We start from the raw sequence: 25,222 nt of genomic DNA, 5'->3' as shown, positions 1-25,222 counted from the left end.
ATCACATCGGTGGCACTGTGAGGAAGCTTGCAGCTGACAGGACTAAGGCTGTACCAAGGATAAATATGAGTTCATTTCTCTGAGTTGTCAGTCTGACACCTTTCCAAAGTGTGAGATTCACTTTTAAAATATCTAACTATTAATTGTGTCTGTTCATACCGTAAGGCATTTTCTAGTTTTTGTAATTTATTTATTCAGATTCCTAGTACTCTAAACAAAAGTGTGCCCATCCCAACCTCTGGGGGCCTTTGGGAGTCTATTTAATTATGTATATGTTAAGGCACTGATTCATCAAGGTTCCATAAAAACCGGTCTAACTTCAAGCATGTGACTAATGCCTTTGAAGTCAATGGGACTATTCATGTATTTAAAGTTAGGCTTGTGCTTTTACACTTTGCTGAATTGGGGCCTAAGAGACTATTATCAGCAATTACCCTCAGATCAAAATACCCATCAGTGTTACAATATATATAATCTCTCCCTAGAAAACCCAAACCAAGAAGGTTTCTACAAGCCTGCCACCCGCATGGTTGTGGAAAATGACGGAGGCTATTTTTCAGAAAGAAAGCATGGGACGAGATCCTCAGCTGGTGTAAATTAATTACAATGGAACTACACCAATTTAAATCATCTGAGGATCCGGCTCGTGTGGGCCATTACTAATAAGAGGCTGTACTTCAAACCAGAGGGGTGGCCACTAATCCATGCTAATCTCTCAAAGCACTGTTACACTGCTAGATGTTTGCCTTGTTTGGTGCCTCTGGGAAAAGCATACTTTGCACATCTCCTGGTGTTGAACAGAAATCATTTTTTCAAATATCATCACCCCTTTGACAAGAAGGATTGTTGTTCTCTATGAATGCCACTAGGTGGCAGGAAATACCTAGCTTTCTCTCTTTCAACTGTGATTTTTTAGACTAGGACAGTGCTTGGGTGTACAGAGCGATTTATAGGGCAATCTTTTATTCCACAAAGCAGTGAGATAATTGAGAACAGTAAAAGATAAAGGAGATCTTTCCTTTTAACTCCTTTGATCAAATAGAATGACTCACATGTGTAAAAAGAAAAGGAGTACTTGTGGCACCTTAGAGACTAACCAATTTATTAGAGCATAAGCTTTCGTGAGCTACAGCTCACTTATGCTCTAATAAATTGGTTAGTCTCTAAGGTGCCACAAGTACTCCTTTTCTTTTTGCAAATACAGACTAACACGGCTGTTACTCTGAAACCTGTCACATGTGTAAAATTACTCATGTGTAAGTGTTTTCAGGATCGAGGCCTAAGGCTGTAAACTCTCCAGGGCAGGAGCTGTACCTTCCTGTGTGTAAGTGTGAGGACAGTGTCAAGTAAGTTCTTTGGAGCGGCCATTCTCATTTACCAGATATTTGTACTGTACCTAGAACAATGGGGCCCTGACCTGCATGAGGCCTCCAGGTGCTAGCACAATGTAAATGATTACTACTACTAATAATAAATTGTGTTTGCTACCAGAAAACTACTATGACAACTATCAATAATGATGCATCAGATCAAAAAAGCCTCATGTGGTAATTGCATTTGTTAGTTTCTTTCTGGTGGTATTTTAAATTCAGAACATGCAGAACAAGTGCATAGGTCAGTGCACAGATCACTATAGGGTCTAAGAGAGTAAAAGTATCTGAACCTAAATAAATGGAACTAGGCCCTGCTATTTTGGAAGCTAGTCTTTTTTTTTTTTTCCCCCCATCAGAAAATTGTTTGTTGGGCCTAACTGTGACCCTGAATGTGAGTAGGAGGGTGAGAATTGGCTAAGTCCTGTGGAGGCAAGGACTCAACTTCTCGTAATAGTGGTTATATGAGTAGTTTCCCCATTTCCCTACATCAGAGAAAATAACAAAGCTTATCCTTTCTTTTGTGTTATTGGAGAGGCAAGGGTGTTTAAAAGTTGAGTGACTGAATCATTATAAGCGTTTTTTTAACAGAATATGGGTTAGTTGGGTCAGTCTGTTGGCACATTTTGTGAATTTTACATTTTATATGTTCAATCTAGTACTTCTTGTAATGGCACCGAGAGTTGGAGATCTGAAGGCTAGTGAAATAAATAAAAATCAAAGGTGAATTTGTATGTGTAGAGCTACAAAGGTCAGAGTAACATTCTAGGTGAGCCAGGAAGATGTTTGAAAACTATTTATAAGGTCAATATACTATTCCTTCCTCATCAGAATGGCTGGAATCCCAAGGTTGGTGAAATCATTCCTAGCAGATAGTGACAACACTCTGCTAAAAGTAAAAACAATTATAATAATCCCAATTTGTTATATGGGGGGATATATTTTGTACTGAATCCTGGCTTTCAAGATGAAATGATGAATGACTGAAAAGTTATAATTATCTTGCGAGAACTAAAAGCAGGTTATGGATACTCATGACTGTCATTTTGCACCAGTTCTCCAGCCAATGTATTACAGTGATTGTGACATGATTCACCATATTGCTTTATTTTTTAATGGCAAGTGGGTGGGATGGAAAATCCAGAGTGAGAGACCCTTCCTCATTTCAGTTCATTTTACAGAAAAGACCCTGGGAAGAGTTGAACCCAGGTCTTAGAGGTTAAAAGGAGAGCATTATAACTATTACTGATCACCACCTCCCTACTCCTATACTTAGCCCACTCAGGGTATTTTTAATTGACTGTAGTTCTTGTTTGAAGAAGCAGTTATGTCACAGTTATACACACGTGCTGTCTGTTGAGATAAAGAAAGCTGCTAAAATGCGGGGATCCTAGTGCAACTTAAGAGAGATGATGAAAAAGCACATGCAGCATCCTTGTCTGCAAAGAGGCAACTGGCTAAATACTCCCGGGTTAAAACACACTGAGTTAATATCTCTGAGCCTAGAAGGATACTAATCTTGATAATTTTAGCTAGTGTCAACCTAAGAGTGGTACTTATACTGCTCACTGGGGCTCCCATTTGCTCTCTGACTGAAAAAAAGTTTACTAAAGGATGTTGCTATTGAAGCTTAGTGTCTGACTATCTGTGAAACTTGAGATGATATTATCAGGTCTTCTGTGGTATACATTGGTCTGTTATGCTTTACATGAACAAACTGACTTTTGGGGAAAAAAATCATCCATAAAACTGAGTGAGCGAGAAATCACTGTCTTTAATTATAGAGTCCCATAGGTGGGAGCCATTTGAACTCATCAATTAGAGATTAAATATTGCTTTCTAATTCTAACTGTCTTAATACCATAATAGGTAAATAGTTACAGCCCCAGGGCTTTAAGAGATTGAATATAAACTCCTTGTGCTGAGATCTTTAAACATTGTTTACAATTCCAAGATGAAAAAAAGAAGCCTAAAGCTAAGGTGGGATGCATGATTATGAAACAGTGAAATGGCTGATACTGCAGTATAGGAAAGTTTTTTAGAGAAAATGTCTTACAGTACTGTTTGAACTCAGTAAAAAGAAAAAACAGATATCGTTAGTGTGATTTTAGTAGAATGATGTACATACAATTCAAGCACCTGTAATTCCCAATAACCAATGACTGTCATTCTCTTACACATGGGAGGGTGTGAGCAGAGGGAGGAGTGTTAAGCACTAAATAATCTTCTCAAAACTTTATTTTCTGTAGAGATCTGTGTTATTGTCCAAATTTCTTCCTGCCTCAATTAAGGTACTGTCCCACCCCCTACTCTACACTGACCTGGGGTGTTCTGTATTCCTCTGAGTGCCTTGAGCCCACCCACTCTCCCCAACATCATCATCTTATAAACAAGATGGCCTAGAGTATAGAGCACTGGACTGGGACTCAGCAGGCCTCTGTTCCTTTCCCAGCTCTGCACTGGCCTACTGAGTGACCTTGGGCAAGTCACTTCACTGCTCCGTGCCTCAGCTTCCCTATCTGTAAGATGGGTATAACAATACTGTTTTCCTTTGTAAAGCTCTTTGAGAACCAGTGATGAAAAGCTTTGTATAAGAGCTAATTATTATTATTATTATTATTATTTTATTTTAGCACATTCTCAAAGCCCCATGCCATGTCATGGCCAATATCTTCCTGAGGAACAGAGCTTACTTTGGAGCTACTGCTGCTTGGTTACTCTTAAATTTCACTTCTTCAAAAGTAGAGCTTGCCACCGCTGCAGAAATCTCGGCCCTGCTAGAGTGGAGAGGCTAGGATTTTTGTCATGCTTGCAGGCATTTCTAGAAAATCTTTAGCCAGTCTTATTTAAAACAAACACACACAAACCAGAACTTTGAGGAAATCTAGCACAGCAGCTGACTCCACTTAAGGATACTGATTCCACAGTTACAGCTGTAAGTGAGGAGAGACTGAGACGAGGAGGACCTGGGATGTGGGGGCAGGAGGTAGACAGTGACTGTGACTGTGTCAAGGAGCTGAGGGTGGATGCAGGAGCTGGGAAGACTAGGACTGGGATAGGCTGGAGGGGCCAAGGGCAGAAGGGCTGAGCCTTTGCAGGTGGAGACGGGAAGAATGGACTCTGGCAGCTAGAGTACATTCTCCTCAGAACCTGTCATAGAATCCAGGATTCCTGAGTGGCACCATTCCTTTGCAGTCAGCAAATAGTTGTGAAATCCACTAGTAAAATGTTTGCCTTTTCCTGCTCTAGTGGCTGGCCTTCGAATGGGATGACAGCTTACTACAGCTATAAGTTATTCTGTTAACTCAAGAAGCAGAGTTCTGTACTGTGGTTCTAACCCTGCTGATGAATCACATGGCAGTCTGTATAACTGCACATCATGGAATTTCTGGGGTTTTTAGTTTGCTTTTTTAAAAACCCAAGAAATGACATGCAAAAAACTACATTAGAAAAATAATCAGATTGCAAAAACAAGCATGCAAAAATTAGGAAATGCCAGTAGTAAGGTTGCCTGTTCAATAAAATATTTTATTGAGCTGCTGTTACAAGGATCAGTGTGGCCTGTGTTAGCTATATTCATTGGTTTCTCATGTTCTAACTTAATTTACCCGGGGGTGGTATGCCTTAAATTACCAGAGGGTCAAAGAAAAGAAGGGAGGAAAACATTGATCTAGATGGCATTGTTAAAGAAAACTACTTGCACTGATATTGTCAATAAACAAAAGAAAGACTGGGAGCAGGTGAGTCTAGTTTGTTTAAGGTCTTTATTTTTGTGGGGAGAAGGGTCATTGTTGATGACTATTTTACTCCTACTATAGAGGCTATTGAAGCATCAAAGTCTGTCTGTCAGAACACAGTATCAAGAATCTGCACAGTGGTGACATTCTCCAAAAGCAGTTGAGTTTCAGTGAAGAATGGGGAGAGATTGGGAAGCCAACATGCAATGCCCACAGCTGGTCTGTCAATGAGTAATAGAGGGTTTAATTGCTGCCAGTGGATCAGATCTAAATAATTCATTAGAAGAATAAGCTGACTTGGAGAAGAACCAGAAACAAGTAAGAGGAGGGGCCATTTCAGAAAGCTCGGAGGGCTCCAAAGCTTTTAATAGTAGGGGATGTAAAGTAGGAGCCAGGAAGCAGCATGACTAAGAAGGTGAAATACTTTCCATTCCAGACAGTGAGCCCCCTGCAGCCTCTTCTCTTAAAGGTACACACTACACTGTATTAGAGCTGCAGGCCTTGCTTGTCGCAGGATGGAGAATTTGCCCTGACAAGTTCTTTTGAAAATTCAAGATTTTGTTGAAGCAAAAAATATATAAATAAATAAAATCTAATCTCTAACCAAATTACTAAGGAACATTCTACGGTGTTTTAACACTTTCAGAAAGAAAGAAAGATAGATAGATAGATATTACATGTTTATCTGACTTTAGCACTGAGTTCTGCAGGGCTAAAATACAAAAGTCTTTTGCATTTTATCTTTGGTGGGGAAATTTACCAAAAAATTGTGCCAGTAATTGCTGGGAGCACCAGCATAGACAGGGCTCTGGCAGCTTCTGGCATTTTTACTGCTGTTTTAGTGAAACCCAACTCACCCTTTGCTAGAGCCCCACTAACTCTTTCTTTCATTTCTGTTCTCTACCTCACTCCCTAACATCCCTGCTCTATTAATGTTCCTAAGTCAGATAGGGGAAATCAGGATGGGCTCTTCACATCCTCACAGAGCATGCCCTTTCTGAGGCTATGGCTACACTACGCAGCTTTTAGTGACACAGCTGTGTCGCTACAGCCATGCCGCTAAAAGGTGCACAGTTAGCCACTGTTTGTCAGCTCTCCTACCAATAAAAAATTTCCACCCCCAACGAGTGACATTAGCTTTGTCAGCAGGAGAGCGCTCCCACCGACAGCATTGTTCACACCGGTGCCTGTAGTCGGCAAAAGTTTTGTCTTTGGGGTGTGTGTGTGTGTGTGTGTTTTTTAATACCTCTGAAAGACAAAAGTTTTGTTGCTCAGTTGCCAGTGTAGACAGCCTAACTTGACACTTCCCTGTTGGTGAAAAACAAGAGCTTTGTCAGTAGAGGAAGCTCCCTGAAGAGAGGGGCTGATAGCGTGGCTCCTGAGACAGCTTCAGGGACAAGTCCCTCTCCATCTCTTCCTGACCCCTTGCCATCTTTATGGGAAGTTTGTCAGACTTGGATTGCTTGTCTTGAGGAGAAGCATGTCCTCTAGAGCAGCGTTTCTCAAATGCGGCCACCATGGCCGCATACGGCCACCGGGGGGGAAGTAGCTCTCCCTGTTGCTTCTGGATGCACTGCCTTGGTGTTGGTTGCTGGGGCCACCAGCAGGGATTGGGCCTTGCCCCCCTCTGGAGTCGCCTGGGGCACAATGCTGTAGGAACAGGCAACCAGCAGGTTTCCCACTTTCCATGGGGCGGTGGGGTTCAGGCTTTGGGCTTCTGGATACAGGGCTTCAGGCTCCGTCCCTGGGTCCTGTCCTCCAGCTGCAAGGCCTTGGGCTCTGGCAGCGGGGTTTCAGACTCCAGTACCCCTGCTGCCTTCCCAGCCCCTCACCCCCATCTCCCCTGACCGTCATTGCCTTTCCCAGCCCTCCCTCCAGGACTTAATTTGTCCCCAGGCTTGCCAGGGCTGAGTAAGTCTGCTGTGAAAAGTGAGACTTGTATGTTTGTAAATATCACTTTTCACAACAGACTTACTAGCTCGCAATAAATAAATGACAATGCTTTGGACATGTATATGTGCATAGTTGTTTGGTTTTCCTAAAACTAATTAAATATTTTAGGAAAAAGTGTGAGAGCGGCCACCAGCAAGTTTTGTCCTGAGAACTCCTGCCATAAGAGTTAGAGGTCATTACTGGGAGGGGCAGCATGGGGGCCATGCAAAAACTAATTTCACCCCGCTGATACTCACTCCTTCTTGTTAACTGTTTGAAATGGGGCACCTTGATTACATTGGCCTCATTAGCACTACAAAAGTGATTTCCACCCCTTCTTGTCAACTGTGGAGAATAGCCCACTTCCACCTTAATTGAATTGGCTCATTAGCACTGATCCCCCACTTGGTAAGGCAACTCCCATCTTTTCATATGCTGTGTATTTATACCTCTCTACTGTATTTTCCACTCCATGCATCTGATGAAGTGGATTTTAGCCCACGAAAACTTAGGCCCAAATAAATGTGTTAGTCTCTCAGGTGCCACAAGGACTTCTCGTTGTTTTTGCTGATACAGACTAACATGGCTACCGCTCTGAGATCTTTTTCTCTATTCCTCAAGTATGACTTTCCCCTGCTTCCTCCAAACAGGAAATGCTGTATGCTTCCAATAATTGCTCACTCCCCTCTAAAGATGGCTGTGAATTCCACAGACTCCTCTGCTGTTCAGTTTTTCTTCCTTAGCTTGTCAGGAGTCTGTGCTGAGCCCAGTTGGTGAACCAGAAAGCACTGAAAACAGAAAACACTGTAGCTCAGTCGTTCTCAACCAAGGGTCCAGGGCTCCCTGTGGGGCTTCAAGCAGGTTTCAGGGGGTCCGCCATAGCTGGCATTAGATTGGCTAGGGCCCAGGGCAGAAAGCCGAAGTCCCGCCAGGTGGGACTGCAGCCTGTGGCCCCGAGCCCTGCCACCTGGGGCTAAAGCTGAAGCCTGAGCAACTGAGCTTCGTGTTGCCCCCTATGGTGTGGGGGCCCGGGCAATTGCCCTTCTTGATACCCCCTAACATCAGCCCTGGCTTTTATATGCAGAAAACAGTTGTTGTGGCGCAGCTGGGCTGTGGAATTTTTATAGCATGTTGGGGGAGGGGCTCAGCAGGAAAAAGGTTTGAGAACCCCTGCTGTAGCTGACAGAGCTGGAGCGTTCTGTTGTATATTCTTCATTTAGCATTTTGTTGTGGTGAAAATGACGTAGGTTTTCTGCAAAATTAACAGAACGTTGTTGATATCTGATCCTATATAGGAAGTTATAATCTGTTGTAGCAAGTTTGGTATAAATCTGTGCAGTCGTTAGTCTGTAACACGGATCCAAAAAAAGGTGAGACTTGTTGAGTTAAATTTCTTGAGTGATTTTTTTTTTTTAAAACATTCATGTGTTATCTTAGGAGGACTTGTCAATTCAATAAGTACCTTCCAAAATTCACATACACTTCAATTAGTATTTTGGTGTGGTGTTTTTTTAAAACAGCAATCAGTTTGACCTACACAAACTTGCTAACAGTGTGCCCATAATACATGTCATGTGAGTTAAGATGATCCTAGCACTTGCCAAATGTAAAATCATAACTAACTAATTTCCCCTCAAACTTTGCCTTCATATTGAGGCCATGTTTGTAGGAAATTGGTTGAGTTGTTTAAAAGTTATGAGTATTTTAAGTCAGCAAAACATTTTTGAAAATTGTGTATGTGATGGGGGGCCCTATTATCAGGCCAAGCTGCCTCCATTGGCCTCATGCGGAGTTGGTACACCCCGCCACCCAGTTGTTGGGATTCCCTGTTAGATCAGGTAATTGCAGTACAGTGGGCTCCAGACCCCTGCTAGGGCCGAGAAAAAAAACAGTCAGTAGCCCCTGAGTCTCCAGGCTGGGGCAGACAACAACACTTGGAGTTCTTGCCCTCTGGGTAGGATGCAGCAATGGTCAGCCTGTAGCCCCCGGACAGGGCTAGGCAAACAAATAGTCTGTGGCCCACAAGCCTCCTGGCTGGGGCAGGCAGTAGCAATTGGGGTTCTGGCCATCTGGGTGGGATAGAACAGCAATTAGTCTATAGCCCCCAGGCGGGGCAGGGCAAACACTTAGCCTATAGCCTCTGAGCCTCCTGCGGCAGGCAGTTACAATTGGGGCTCTGGCCCTGTGGGCGGGGCAGACCAAATAAACAGTCTATAGCCCCTAAGCCGCCTGGCTGGGCAGACAGTAGCATTTGGGGAATCAGCCCCTTGGGCAGAGGAGAACAGCAACCAATCTGTAGCCCCTGAATGGGGCAGAACAAATAAACAGGCTTTGGTCCCTGAGCCCCCAGACTGGGCCAGAAAGCAAACAGCAACCACACCTAGTGGTCTGTGGTAAGGGAACCCAGCCCCTCCCGTTCCACCACATTCCGACCCAGGGCCCTATGAAGCTGGGGACTTCCATACTAAGGATTTAGGCATCAGCTTCTACTACATCCCCTGGGTCACTTCCTACCACAAGTTGCATCCTGGGCACCTCCTCATCTGGTGGCGGCCTGGTGTCTCTAGCAGTCTCTGCAATCGGTGAGTTGCCTGCAGCATAGTCCGTGTTCTCGGGCTCTACCGCCTGGAGCATCACAGGCGCCTCTGCAGGAACCTGTAGTACACATCCTTCCCCTGCCTCAGCCAACCCCTACTGAGCTGGGCTGCCTCTTTTTAACTGGCTTTTCCACCTGCAGCGTGCGCAGCAGGGGAAAGGGGACGTTGCTTCCTGGGCCCACAGTGATTGGTCCTTCCCTGTTGGCCCAGTGCACGACTGGTACACCTTGTCACAGCGTACCTAACTAATTCACAGATACATACTATGTCTCCCTTTCAGGGCCAAATCCTGGTCCTACTGAAGCCATCATGAACTTTTTTATTTACTTTATTGGGAGGAGGGACTGGACCCTGTGTGTGCACCTGTAGACTTTTTTTTTTTAACATGAACATGTTCATACAGTTAAAATTATGGTAAAGCAACACCTTTTAAAAAAATAAAAGCAAGCAAAGGCACTATTCCTCAAAGAGGATGCTATGCAGTGTTTCAAACTTCATCCAATATTTTCTGCAGCAGCCAAATAGTATGTCTGGAATCCTTAAAAAACAGGAAGTGATCTGTTTCACAGTTCCTGATCTCAAACAGATGAGGAATTTTGCTCACATCAACCCAAAAGAAAAATTCACCTTTAGGCAGACATCAAGCATAAGAATGTTGAGCCCAAAATAGGACTATTTGGAAAAAGTTATCAGAGTATGTTATCAGGGTGCTAATATGGGTCCTTCTACTTACAGTTAATAATTTTCCCTCAGTAGTTAGCATCAAGCCATAAGATAATAATTATCTTCTACAGCTCATTCAAAACATCTTTTACACAATTTTGTACAACATGTAGTTCCACAAGTATCAACACAAATACACATCTATGTAAACATCTCAAAGTAACCATAATGCAGTCTGTGATTTCTTCAATCATAACAATAAATTAAAATGTTACTAATTTAATTCACTTAACATAAATATTTTAAAAAGGCTTGAAAAGAGGGTATTTTTTATCAAGGCTCTGGAGGTCTGCACTGTATTCTTCTTCTTGATTGCTGGCTTTCCTTGTTTTCCTACTCTCTTGGGTTTTTTTCCTTTAGGCTGTTCCAGAATACATCAATACATTTTTTGTTTCCTTTTTTCCTTTCCAAAGTAAAGAATATATTTGACCTTTCTACACTGTGACTGGGAGATGTGGCAGTTTCTCAGGTGAAATCTTCAGTTTTACCTAGATTTCTGAGACTTAAGTCCATAGTTTTAAAAAGAGAACAAGATAATGGGAGGGCTTTCCAGTGAGTACAGACTCTAGATCCTGATGGTTATTTGTATTAAGTCTCCACCCAAGATTAGTCCATTGTGCTAGACACTATACAAACAGATATAACAGTCAGTCAATACCTTGAAGAATTTACAATCTAAATAGACAAAACAAAGGATGGGAGAAAGAAAGTATCATTTTCCCCATTTTACAGACCAGACCTGAGACACAGATTATGACTTACAGGAAATCCATGGCAGAGTCACAGGAAATCCACGGCAGAGTCAGGAACTCAATTGAGATCCTGAGTCCTGGTCCAGTACCTTGATCATAGGGACATTCTTCCTCTAGTTGCTGTTGATTTTGCCTTGCTGGCCATGTGATCTGAGTATCATGATAAATGGAAGTGGAGTCAGAGTGCCTGTGTTCCCTGGAGGGGCTTTTATTGAGGTTGACACTAGGTGAACAGGGAACAGTTGTAGTTAGGCTGGAAGCAACTCAAGCCACATGGACAGAGCAGTGCACAAGGTTTAATAAAGTTCCACTTGTTCAATTTAACCTGCATTCAGTTTCACTTTTTGAAAATTAAACAATCTGTATTTGTTTCCCCAGCATTGTTTTTTATTGTTCTCTTTCAGCCTCTGTGTTCTGTAAGTGTGGCTATTTTCTTCACTAATCCAGGTGTAAAACTTCTACAAATTACAAATAAGAGTGAGAATTTGTGGAAAAATTCACATCTTCAGCAATCTCATGATACCAATACTTAAGCAGAAACTATTAAAATCATGAGGATTTCTGCCTAAAAGCTGATGGCTTGATCTGGCCATTTGAATCTAACGTGCCACTGTATTCTGAATCTAGGTTACTCCAGGTCAGAGGGCAATAATCACAACCATATACATGCACTCCCATTAACTAAAAACTAACACTGCAATGTTCTTGTAAGTGATCTTAATAAATTCAGTGAAAACCAGTTGATAATGGTTTCTGTGATTTATTTGGATATAAATCAAGGATTGTGGTGATATCCTGGAACTCACTCCAGCTCTGATCTGTGCTAAAGGGACAGACTACAATTAGAGTCATCTAAGTGTTATGTTTATTTATGGAATGCAGTACATTTTGCTAAATGTTGTTGTTTGCAATCTAAAAAGAAAAGATCTTAAAGCATTCTTTGATTTTCTTTTGGATGTTTATAACAGCACCAGCACCAGTGCATTCTTATACAGCAGGGAAGGCTGATCCTTCATGCCGCCCTCCTTGGGTAACAGATGACTCCTTTTCCCAGAAATTTGCACCTGGAAAAACCACCACCTCCGTTACCAAACATACCCTACCACGGGGTGCTCCGGCACCATCTCCTGCCTCAACTTCAGCCTACTCGTCTCCTTCAATATCAGCCTCTTCTCAGACTCCTGCTGTAGCCAGGGGAACAATTCAAAGGGCTGAGCGTTTCCCAGCCAGCAACCGAACTCCTCTTTGTGGACACTGTAACAGCATAATTCGGTAAGGTCATGAGACTCTTAGGAGAGGGATGGAGGCAGAAGAGAAAGTATCACAGAGCAACTGATTATTGCATTTTATTATACAATCTCAGAGCATGAGACACAGTTAAATAATCCAGAGGGGATGTCTGTTGTCTGCTTGATTCATTTAAGATTTCCAGAGCTCATCTTTGCCATCGTGTGGTTCACTTTTTATCATGGCCAAGTTATACAAGGTCATTGTTTTGGGCACCTTTCCTACCAAAAGCACTGCCTTTTTCTTACAAATTTCTGGTCCCCAAGGTATCTCCAGAAATAAAATTGGAAGGACACTATGTAAAACTATATTGGGTTGGGGGAGTGAGATATCAGTTTGGAGACAAATGTAATTGCTGCTTTTGTGTCTGGAGAAAGATAATGCACACACTCTGTTACCAGTGATTCACTGCATGCTTCTCTTTTCTCCTCCCCCAGTTCACTCTACTGGACTGGTGCCCATTGTTACCCTGTTGATTGCTGCCTGACTTAATTGTAATCCGTGCATTTTTAATGACAGTTTCATCCACTAAAAAGGAACTGGTTCAGTGGTGTAGGGCTACTGATTATCATTCTCCTGTCTTCCCAGAAAGGAATACTCCAGTAATACAAACAATATTCTAATCACTACATCTAAGGGAGCAGGGTGGATTGACCGAGGAATGTCATCTAGTTCTGCTGCGACTGTCTGCATGGGGGATGGGAGAGCAGGGGATGACTTCACTTGAGTGAGGATACGTGAGCCTGTAACCTGAGCTGGGAGGGGATTGGACCCAGGTGACACCTTTGCCCGGGAAACTGGACAAAGGCAGGGGAAGGAGCCAGGGGGAGGAGGAGTGAGACTGCGGGACTTGACAGGTTTCAGAGTAGCAGCCGTGTTAGCCTGTATTCACAAAAAGAAAAGGAGGACTTGTGGCACCTTAGAGACTAACCAATTTATTTGAGCATAAGCTTTCGTGAGCTACAGCTCACTTCATCGAATGCATAAGTTTCAGTTTTGGGCTGGCTGCGAAAACGCAGGGAACCACAAGTCTAGGGTCTAAGCTCCTTGTCCCCCAGAGGGACCTGGCTGAGGGGTCCTGGTTGTACTTACAAGCCCTGCTTGGAACTGTGTTCCTGTCGTCTAATAAACCTTCTGTGTTACTGGCTGTCTGAGAGTCACGGTGAATCGCAGGAAGTAAGGGTGCAGGGCCCTGACTCCCCCACACTCTCTGACAACTAACAGTAAATCACCAACATGTTTTAATGTGGCTATAGTATAACTAAAGGATAATCAAACAGTAAGTTGCCATTTTGACAATCTGATGTAACATAGTGAATGCAACTTTCATTCAAATGCACAAGAAAACATGAGACTTTCAAAGCTATTGTAAAGTATATGTGTATTACACCTTTCACCAACTCTGGAAAGTCTCCTGCTTTGTCATGTTTTCAAATGGTAATTCTCTACTCTGTGTCATACTCATTAGAATGAGGAAACTTCCCATTTGATTCCTCCACCCCTTGTTTTATATTTAACACGTCTGAACTTTTGATGATTTGTGGGTTTTTTTGTTTGTTTTTTAAAGAATGCATTTTCAGTGCCCTACTCTACACAAGCAGTTTACAGCTGCTGATGGGAAATATTAGCAACATGGGAGTTCTCACAAACACTATTTACAGTTATGGAGATTTGGAAACCATAGCAGTATTTCCAACAGATGTTTTGAAAATTCAGTTAATATATTAGCCTATAAAAATGATTATAACTAATCCCTGAAATTTTCCTTTAAAAAACCTTGAAAAGAGACCTCTTGTCAGCAGGTTATAGTGTCTTATTTTAAAATACATCCTCATTAGTATTGTTCATCAGTGCCATTAGATACTTCTGCAATATAAATATAATAATGATGTTCCACAGGGGTCCTTTCCTGGTGGCCATGGGTCGTTCCTGGCACCCAGAGGAGTTCAATTGTGCTTACTGCAAGACATCTTTAGCGGATGTGTGCTTTGTGGAGGAGCAGAACAGTGTGTACTGTGAGCGCTGTTATGAGCAGTTCTTTGCACCAACCTGTGCCAGATGCAACACCAAGATCATGGGGGTAAGTCAGAACAGCATGGCCTCACATCTAAGTCCTCACTCCATTGAAATCGGAAATGGAATACTTTTGATTATAGGCAACTAATTAAGTATTAAATTCTTCTGCTTTCTTCAACAGTAATTTCCTAGCCTATTAATTATCCCAGAATAAGACACATATAGGCTTACTTAGAACTATGTTTCTATACTGGCTGGAGATTTGGACATGACTGTATTGTACTTATCAGTCTATATGGAGGAAGTTTGTAATATGAATAATTTTTTTTAATTGTTTTTTGGTTTATTTTTCTCTCTTTCCTGCTCTTGCTTTGGTGACCTCCTAAAATGAAAATGTATTGCTCTTGTGCACCTGTTGCTAAAGTTAGGCAAAATGTGGGCTGATGCTATACAGTCTTCTTCAGATAAGGCTTAATCCAGAAACTCCACCGACTTCAGAGTCAGTGGACTTTGATCAGGTCCACACAGCTATCAGTGCATCCATGTGCGAATAGCAAGACTCTTGCTCTAGAGAAATCATGATGATTAGATTTTTAAAATAAGATACAGGCATCTGAACCCCAGAAAGGCGAGAGAAGAGCCCACTTTTGTTTGTCTTATACACTCCTACTAGGCTTCATGCCTAGATACTGTGGCGACTGACACTATAAATACCTGAACAAGCTGATGAGGTGGTTGGAGCAGCAGATGATGATGATAATCTTAGCAATGGATTTGTGTACACAGTTGAGAAGGAAGATGAGACATGCAGGGATGCCTAGGTTAGATATTAGGAAAAACTATTTCACTAGGAGTGTGGTGAAGCACTGGAATGGGTTACATAGGGCGGTGGTGGAATCTCCATCCTCAGAGGATTTTAAGGCCCAGCTTGACAAACCGTGGCTGGGATGATTTAGTTGGGGTTGGTTGAACTAGATGACCTCCTGAGGTCTCTTCCAACCCTAATCTTCTATGATTCTATGCCAAAGATGTGACCAAGCATCTCTCACAATTCTTCCAGACTGGCAAATGAAGAGTACAATATTAGTTATCACTACTCTGCATCCACTCCTGACATCAGTCTCAGTGTTGGGGAAGTCAGTGCTTTGCTCCCTGCTAGGAAGCGCATCATCAAACACTTGAGGTGAAGTCCTGGCTCTAAACAAGCCCTGCATAGTGGCGCTTTCGGGGGAATGTTAAAACAAAGCCACTGAAATACTTACTTATCTAATTAATGGAAGAACAAGTCAGCTCTCCTCTGTGGATTTCTATCAGTAACATAGCAAAGCTGCCAGCTGCCTCTGTTTACATTTGTAAGATTTCTCAATCTGTCTTTTACTTCTTAGTACTGAGAGGTTTATAAATGGATCCAAGCCTATTTGTCAGCTATAATTGTTTTGCAAACAGTAACAGAAGTTATTAAATCTCACTGGTGATTCTGTAATGAGATGTATGGCAAATATAAATGAGGCTGTGTTGTCTAGCAAGTTGGTGCAATGGACTGAAACCCTGGCAACTACTTTCATTCCCTTGTGCCTCAGACAGTAGAGATTAAAAAACAAGTAAACTGTAAGAAACTCGCTTAGAATCATATACCCCATAAAACAGGAAATAAAATACATCAAATCAGTGACTCTCAACCTATCCAGTCTATTGTACCCCTTTCGGGAGTCTGATTTGTTTTGGGTACCCCCAAATTTCACCTCACTTTAAACCTACTTGCTTACAAAATCAGACATAAAAATATAGAAGTGTTCTAGGACACTATGACTGAAAAATTGCTTACTTTCTCATTTTTAACATATAATTTTGAAATATATCAATTAGAATATAAATATTGTCCTTACGTTTCAGTGTATAGTCTATGTATAAACATTGTCTTTATGAAATTTTAGTTTGTACTGACTTTGCTAGTGCTTTTTATGTAGTTTGTTGCAAAACCAGGCAAATATCTAGATGAGCTGACATACCCCCTGGAAGACCTCTGCATACCCCCAGAGGTAAACGTACCCCTGGTTGAGAACAACTGCATTAAATAGGTCACAAATCACGCAGTCTGTTGGGTAACTACTTTGGCCCAGATCCTCAGCTGGTGTAAATCAGTGTAGCTCCACTGAAGTTAATCAAGCTAAATCCCGTGTCTCTCTGTCATGTGCCCACACTTGTGTGTACACACAAAACAGGAGAGAGATAAAACTTTCTTTTGTGCAGGGTCTCCCAGTGAGGAGGGAGCCATGGGTTGTGTTGATGCAGTCAACTGGCTGAATTGAGCTATTGTTTGCTAGATGTTCGGTGGTTTTGTTTTGACAATAAATCATATTAGGAGGTTTCCAATGCTCTGAATGGAGGCAGAGCTTTCCCACAGGAGTAAACATTTGCTACTGAGTTTTGTATTTCCTCATTTTAAAAATCCCTTGAGTTGTTGAGTTTTATCTTGAGCAAAAGAATTGGCTGATTTTAAAATGAGTAGCCCAGGGTATCCCAGCTTTGTATTTGTTTTCCTGTATGTGGGTTTAGTGTATGTGGTATTTTTCTGTTTTTGTTTTTCAGGAAGTGATGCATGCTTTAAGGCAGACTTGGCACACAACTTGCTTTGTCTGTGCTGCCTGTAAGAAACCGTTTGGGAATAGCCTCTTCCACATGGAGGATGGGGAGCCCTACTGTGAGAAAGGTATAACACACAATAGAGCCACCATATCTTGCTGGATAGTACTGCTCAATACTAGTGTCCTTCATGTTATCTGGCAGAACCACAGAAACAAGTACTCCTGTTCTTTTTTTACAGAAACAGGGCAATTGCCAAGCAAAATCAGGCTGATAGCCGATCTAGTCTGGTAGCTTGTCTTTAGCGTCAAGCTATACGAGTGTTCCCTAGTCTGTGTTTTCCCACAGCTTTCCTTGCCTCCTTGTGATTAGGCAGACTGTTTGTGGGTTTTAAAGCAGACAGTCCTGCTTTTGTAGTGTTTGTCCCGCATCTGGTACTGAGACAAAACTGGACATGGTTTTGTCCATTATCAGATGAGGAACACTGTAATGGAGAGCGTGCCACTCCACTTCTGTCAATGTGACCTCATGTGCACTGGGGCAGGGCGGTGTACTCCCTCTTTGTGGCATGACCTTGTGCACACACAGGTGCTGACTTTTGATTTTACGCGGTACGTGCTCCACTCTGAGGCCCTGCTCCTGCTTGGCTTCTTTTCCCAAGGCCCCCACCCTTGCTCTGCCTCTTCCTGCCCCCGCTCTATCCCTTCCCCCAAAGGTCCCCCCGCTGCTCCCTTCTCTCCGCCCCACCTTCCCCAAGCACCTCCTGCCAGCTGCTTGCTGACCTGTGACCAGCCCTGAGGGCCTGTTGAACAGCTGATTGCTCACCAGCCCTGGGGCCGGAACCACTGCAGAACACCCCCTATTTTTTTTTCCGTGGGTATTTGAGCCCCAGCATACCCATGGAATTGGCACCTATCCTTGCATACACGACACTTGCGGGGGAGGGCCCACACTATTCCCAGAAGTGCCGGAATGCCCGGTATTCCAGGAATGGGCAAGTGGCCACCCTACAAGTTGTGATGGACAGGCAGATGGGTGTGCCCTTCCCACTGCATAGCTTCTCCCAGCACATTTCTGCCTCCTTTCTCTCACTTATCTATTATTGTCTCTGTGGTTTATCTTTTTTCAAATTAGGGTGTTTTTTTATTTCGTCCCCTAGTGGTTCCCCCTTGCCAGGTAGCTATATGTTCCCGGCTTTGGGAGGGACTTCCATTAGGAGCTCCATAATGCCAGTCCAGGATGGCTACTGCCTAAATCACTTGTGTCATGACCTGAATGTGACCTAAAAGGGGAAGCATGCCCCCAAACTTGGTGATACTCCTCTGCCCATGACTGACCAATACTAGTAAAGGCAAAGCTCTCCTGCGATAAGCAACAAGGGGAAAGTGAAACTCTTCTATCCTCTGGCTGCTCATACTGCCTGAATTCTGCAACTGGTAATCAGCTTCCAAGCGCAGCTGTTTCTTGACAGCTGAGAAGGGATGGTCCCAGACTGTTGGATACTACGGTAAAGGAGAGCATATGGATAAATAAATGGAGCTAGCAAGGTGAATGAGCTATGAGGCAGGATCAAGGCTAGACTAAATTGTGAAGTGGTCCTTCCCTCCTTGTGCCCTGTCTCTGCTCCCTCTTGCATTCCTGGCCTCATCTCTCTCTGGTAGTGAGAAATAGAAACCTGAAGAGTCAAAGAGTACCTCCTAGGTCCTGGATTTAAGGGGGGGATAAATCTAAAATGGCTTAGATTGGGGGCCCTAAAACGTACTCTCTTAAAATCGGAGCTTTCCACCACAACCCCAATAACCTGAATAATTTTTGACTCTCTTGTACCTTTTTTATTTCTGCTGTATCTTTTCTGAGATACAATAACTCCAGATTGACATCAATATTCAAAGTTAGGATATATTAACCAATGGATACAGTGTTGTTATATTTTCTATTTAATGCAAAAATTATGGTAGTCCAACATTAAACTGAGAATATAAATATACAGCAGGCAGGGAAATCGAAGTGGTGCTTACACAGTGCTCATCATGTCATCGCCCTGGTCCTCGTATAGTATGTTGTATAAATTCATTTTGTGCTTATGATTTTTCTGTAGTGTGTGTGATTATAAATCAGTCTATTGATGGCTAATTTCCAAATCCTGTGGGAAACATAACTTTGAATTTCCTGAATTGTGTGTGTTTATGTTCACAGCCATAATACTGCATTAAGTGGGTTTTTGCAGTGAATTTCTGTGTTTAAAGAAGTAAAGGAAGGGGGCGGGAGGAGCTGCTCAAAAATTTCACCCTTGGAGAATTTGAGTGGGATGTAGAAAAGAATTCTACATAAAAATAATCCCAAGAATCACTACTAGGCACATCTCTGTTTCTTTTGGGTGTAATATGCTTGTGTTCAGTGTTCATTCTAAGTTTGCTTTTGTTTTATTTTAGATTACATTGCTTTGTTCAGCACAAAATGCCATGGCTGTGATTTTCCTGTTGAAGCAGGAGATAAATTCATTGAAGCCCTTGGACACACTTGGCATGATACCTGCTTTATTTGTGCTGTAGGTATCTATAGAATAATAATGTAGATTTTAATGTAATCTTATTAGAACTTGTGACATAATACTGTAAGAATTCAGTTTAGTGGTGGTGGTGGGAAGCGGTTGATTGGTTTTAATTGCAGATGGGGGTTGTTTTCCTTTCCCTCCTCTCCCCACACCCACCCCCGTTTTCATCAGAATAGCTAAATTTGATCTATACTGCTAATGCTCAGAAACGCTAAGAAAACACTTGTGCTTTTTGGAAGAGTCTACAGAAACTGTGTGGGAGAGCAGTGCTTGGTGTTCTCTTTAACTAAATTTGCACAAAGTGGTAAATCAGGATTTAAAATAGACCTCAGGCAATGATATTATCACCAAATTGAATAGTGTGAAATATAGTGACCAAATGTTCTGTTTATACAGTTGTGCAATTTGCATTTCCACACAGAAAGGAGTCAGTTCAGAAAAAACAAAAAGTAATTAGTAAAGATGTTAGCATTCTGTCTGCTCCTGTGCATGTGTATACGTAGGTAAAATCTATATAATAATCAGCACTTATCACCCCTGACTGTCTCACCTGCACTCATCCACTAACCCATTTCCCCTAGAACTATCAATAATATTCCAAGTCCCTCATCAGCTACAAATAGTACACTGACATGGTCAGAAAGAACAGTTGACAGCCTCACTGATTCATTTGGGGCCGTACACCTCTCTCATGAACTTTAGGAAGTATAGAATGGATTGTTCATGTCAAATGTTAAATTAACCTACTGGCTGCTGTTCTTTCCATGAGACATTTTCTTCATTAATATACTATGCTCCTTTCCTGAAATTGGGAATGTCTGAAGTTGATACATGCATTTGTGTTAGTACACAGACTATTGCTTGCGCAATCCAGTAGCTATTTTCTCTTGATTCAACATCAGTTTTGTCATAAAAACGTATTTAATTGCTTATAAAAGACACTTTCTCTGAATATTTCCTATTCTGGTGCATTTGCATTTTTAGGTAGCCTCTCACCCATTTATTTTAGTTGGCAGGACCCAAGTGTTTGTAGAGGTGATACTATCTGTTGTTCTGTTAATGTAATTTTCACAGTTGTCCCATCCCAGTTTATCCTAATTGTTTTACTGGCATATAAAGCCAAACAGAAAAATCCATGTCAGTCTATCTTTGCATTTCTAACGTGCTCATCCCAATGTTATTAATGTGCATTGCTTTCCATCTAGCTGCAGTACACATTACTGTAGTTAGCACCAGTGGTGAGCTGGAGCCGGTTCGCTAGAACTGGTTGTTAAATTTAGAAGCCCTTTTAGAACCGGTTGTTCCACGAGGGACAACCGGTTCTAAAAGGGCTTCTAAATTTAACCAGCCAAAAGTGGCACCTTAGGCGCCAACTCCATGGGTGCTCCGGGGCTGGAGCACCCAAGGGGAAAATTTGGTGGGTGCAAGCACCCACCGGCAAATCCCTGCCCCACCCCCGGCCCCAGCTCACCTCCGCTCCGCCTCCTACCCTGAACGTGCCGCCCCGCTCTGCTTCTCCGCCCTCCCAGGCTTCCCGCGAATCAGCTGTTCGCGTGGGAAGCTGGGGCAGGCTGAGAAGGAGGCTGCGGCTTCCTGCTCAGGCCCAGGGAGGCGGAGATAAGCTGGAGTTGGGCGGTGCGAGGAGGGCCACCCGCGCCGCAGCAGGTAACCTGGGGGGGGGGCAGTGGAACTGCTCCCCGCCCCAGCTCACCTCCACCACCCTCGGCCTGAGCGGGAAGCCACCTCCTGCTTCTCAGCCCTCCCAGGCTTCCTGCTGAACAGCTGATTCATGGGAAGCCGGGCGGCGGGGGGTGGAGAAGCAGAGCGGGGCGGAGAAGGCGGCGGGGAGCTGGGGCAGGGAGCTGCCGGTGGGTGCTCCAGCCCTGGAGCACCCAGGGAGTCGGCACCTAAGGCGCCACTTTTGATGTGATCAGTGGGGGAGCGGCTGCTCCCGCTGCTCCCCCCCAGCTATGATCCCCCGCCCCTTGGAGCCTGAGAGACCTGCCGGATGCTTCCTGGGAGCTGCCCCAGGTAAGCACCTCTGGGACTCCCCACCTCACCCCCTGGCAGGTGCCTCTGGCTCTTAGGGGTGGGCATCCACTACAGTAGCCCACGAGACCCTCCTGCCCAGTTCTGGGGGTAGTCAGGGGACGGGGGAGAGGGGTGGATGGGGCAGGAGTCCTGGGGGGTGGGGGTGGGCAACAACCCCTTCGTGGGGTGAGGAGGGAACCCGTTGTTAAGATTTTGGCAGCTCATCACTGGTTAGCACTTCCAGTCTACACTGGCAATGCTAAAGCGCTGCCGTGGCTTGTGTGGTCGCGGCACAGTGTTGGCGCTCTCTCCCAGTGCTCTAAAATAACCACCTCAGCGAGGAGCGTAGCTCCCAGCTTTACAGCGCCGCAACTTGCTGCGCTCGGGGGGTGTTTTTTCACCCTCCTGAGTGAGAAAGTTGCAGCGCTGTTAATTGCCAAAGTAGACAAGCCCACATCACCTAACATTGATCGCTGCCAAAGTCCTTAAGTGGTCCTAGTGAAATTTATCGGACTCTCATGGAGTATGGGAGGTGCTACGCATTGTGAGTCAGCGTATCAGAATCTAGTCCTCAAAGACGAAGGAGCAACAAGACGGTTACGAATAGCTACATTTCTCTTTGTGATTCCTGATTGTGTTTAATCTTTAATTTTAGGTGTGCCATGTGAATTTGGAAGGTCAGCCATTTTACTCCAAGAAGGATAAGCCACTGTGCAAGAAACATGCTCATGCCATCAATGTCTAAAAGAAGACCTGGAAGTCAATGGCACTGGGAGAAAATTGGCAACTAACTGAGAAATTGCAAAAAGGATAACCCCAACTGACATTTCTCATTGAGGGAAGGGGAGGAAGGCTAGGAAGCTACTGAACCCTTCTGAAGTATAATTTTAATCACTTTTATATTTGCAGAACACCTTTTTGCATGGTCCGTACAGAAAATTGAATGAACACTCAACGGCAAATTGGTCAATCCGAGTCAAATATTACTGCAAAACAATATTAGAACAAAAATTAAAGGGATTAAAATTAATTTTAAAAAATGTTTTATGTAAAAATAAGTAATAGAAATACCCAGACCAGCCTTAGAGCTGAGACCATACACTAGTGTTTAAAAACAATTGAAAAATCATTCTTGAAATTTGTTACAAGAAAATATTAAGTGCCAGAATATTAATTGTAAAAGAATTTATAGAATCTTAGCTTTCAAATTAAGATATGTAGATCAGAATTTCCTCACCAAAAAGGAAGTTTTATTCCATTATTTATGTCATGGTGCTACCTCCAAGCATCAATTTTTTTGACTTTTGAATGAACGAGAGACATCCCATAGGTCAGGGGTTCTCAACCTTTTCCTTTCTGAGGCCTCCCTGACCGCAATATGCTATAAAAGCTCCACGGCCCATCTGGGCCACAACAACAGTTTTTCTGCATATAAAAGCCAGGGCCGGCATTAGGGAGTAGCAAGCAGGGCAGTTGCCTGAGGCCACACGCCACAGGGGGCTCCATGAAGCTAAGTTGCTCGAGCTTCAGCTTCAGCCCAGAGTGGCGGGGCTTGGAGCAGCGAGGCTTCGGCTTTCTGCCCTGGGCCCCAGTGAGTCTATTGCCATCCCTGCTTGGCAGACCCCCGAAACCTGCTCGTGGCCCCCCAAGGGGCCTCACACCCTGGTTGAGAACTGCTGCCATAGGCTTTCCCAAACAAGAAGTTTGTCTTGAATCGTAATAGAACTACCATGCTAAGAAGGAGACAGTGAGTGACCGAAAGTTTGGGAATCAGAATAAAAATTCGATGATGCTAAGTCCTTCCACCCACGCCCAACAGCATTGAGACAAAATTTTCAGTTAAACCTTGATCAGTGCATGTGGCCTTGTGCACGCACAGTGGATTATTTCATTTTCTAATCAGAGTGGAAAAAGGGAACTGGCTTTCTCTAATTTTCTCTTATATGGAATGGGCAAGGGGTGGTTGGAAAGGATCCAGGTTGTGTTTCTAGTCAAAGCTGATTCATCTTTCCATTTGTCCTGTGAATGGAAAACATCTAGTTACTACTTTTTTAACACTGCAGACCCAGCCTCCATTTAGCACAGCTAGGAAGGGTAGGAGTGGAAAATAGCCTGGGAAGGTTCTCGACTCAATCCCAAATCCTTGGAAAAGGGGCACCCTTTTTTCTTCCTATTAATGTTAGTGAAAACTGATAAAACACTTCATAGAGCAGCACGAAATCACAGACACATGCTCTTATTACTGTGATTATTTTCTGTCAACGCAACACATCCCAAGTGTGGTTGTGGTTGCTGCTGTAAGAAGATACATAGGCTCTTACACATAAGATAGGGTTAATATATCACCTGTTCTAATATTTTAAAATCATCTGACACGTTCTTGCAAGTATTTTTAAAAGCTTATATATTCTTGTGAAAGGCAGCAACGATTTATAGGACTGACATTAGCTTTGGATTTTAAAATTTAAATATCAGCGATAGTTTTGTATGTGAGACCGTAGTTTATTGCTGTTCAGCAGTGAAAGATAATCATACTTAAGGACAGAAATTTCCATCACTCTTCAAGTTTTCAGCTATTTATTTTTGAGCGAGCATTCTGATTCTATAGTGATTGACAGCATACCGTATTGACAATGTTAAGTCAATATTTCTCAGACTCCAGCTACCCAAGGATGTAATGTATGGGCCCTATTTTAATGCCACCAGCACCCCAGTGTGTCTTGAATTTTTGCACAGTCTAAATATAAAAGTGGATCATTTGGTGGCTGTCTTTTCCCTCCTAAAATTCTATGCCCATTTTACGAAACATGCCATATTTTCTTAGAGGATGAAGAGCATATCCAGTTGGTGGTAGGAGGGTCAAAATAAAAGGAACTTTTATCTCTAGTATGCAAGTTTCTAGTATGCTAACTACCCTCATATATCCTGAAAAAAAAATAGTGCCTAAGTTAAAACTGTCCTCTGGCAGCCCCAAGTTGTATGACCTGTATTTATGCCACAGAGAATCTTGTTTTCACAGATCTTAGCATTTTCACAAGGGTCAGATTTTTACATAGATGAAGTATATTCTTAAACAGTTTTGCCAGCATATTAGGTGCAAATATTTTTTTTCTATAGTAGGCAATTCTTTTTCCATTTATTGGCTTGATCTTCAGCTGGTGTAAATCAGCATAACACCACTGACTACTCCTGCCAAGGATCTGGCTCATTGCATTCTCCAACAGGATAAGATACAATTAATTGAAAAAACACACCTCATTTTCTGTTCATATTCGATTTCTGTTCCCAAGACACTGATGCAGTGTTCTTGTGTCTACCAGTGTTGCTTTTCAAAAATTGCAAGCCCTTTCAAGACTTTAGTGCCATTTTACAAATGATAGTGTTTATCACTCTTTATTACTTAGCAGTAGAATTAGTAGCAGGATCTACGGTACACTATGGATAGACAACATTGCAGCAGCTCTGTCGGGTGGTTTTTGTGTATTGCCTACTGGCAGGGATTAGCGGCTAGGATGATGTCTACGCTACAAACACTACAGCAGCGCAGCTGCAGCTACACTGCTGTAATGCTGTAGTGTAGACATTTACTTTAGCAATGGAAGGGGGGTTTCCATCACTGTAGTAAATCCACCCTTTTGAG

The 25,222-nt window shown here is 43.0% G+C and overlaps 1 protein-coding gene across 1 annotated transcript in view; it reads left to right on the top strand.

Annotated features, from left to right (window-relative positions):
* LOC140915190 (LIM domain-binding protein 3-like) overlaps window positions 1–22,557 on the top strand; it is a 45,077-nt gene extending 22,520 nt beyond the window's left edge. Inside the window, exons 4-8 of the mRNA XM_073354768.1 lie at window positions 12,080–12,383; window positions 14,298–14,478; window positions 17,004–17,124; window positions 19,430–19,545; window positions 22,238–22,557. Of these exons, the coding sequence (XP_073210869.1) occupies window positions 12,080–12,383; window positions 14,298–14,478; window positions 17,004–17,124; window positions 19,430–19,545; window positions 22,238–22,327 (812 nt within the window). The 3' untranslated portion in view covers window positions 22,328–22,557. The remainder of the gene's footprint in view (window positions 1–12,079; window positions 12,384–14,297; window positions 14,479–17,003; window positions 17,125–19,429; window positions 19,546–22,237) is intronic.
* Window positions 22,558–25,222: the final 2,665 nt, after the last annotated feature.

Source organism: Lepidochelys kempii, chromosome 7 (assembly GCF_965140265.1).
Source record: "Lepidochelys kempii isolate rLepKem1 chromosome 7, rLepKem1.hap2, whole genome shotgun sequence".
Lineage (NCBI taxonomy): Eukaryota > Metazoa > Chordata > Testudines > Cheloniidae > Lepidochelys > Lepidochelys kempii.
This window is presented reverse-complemented; position numbering and strand designations above follow the sequence as displayed.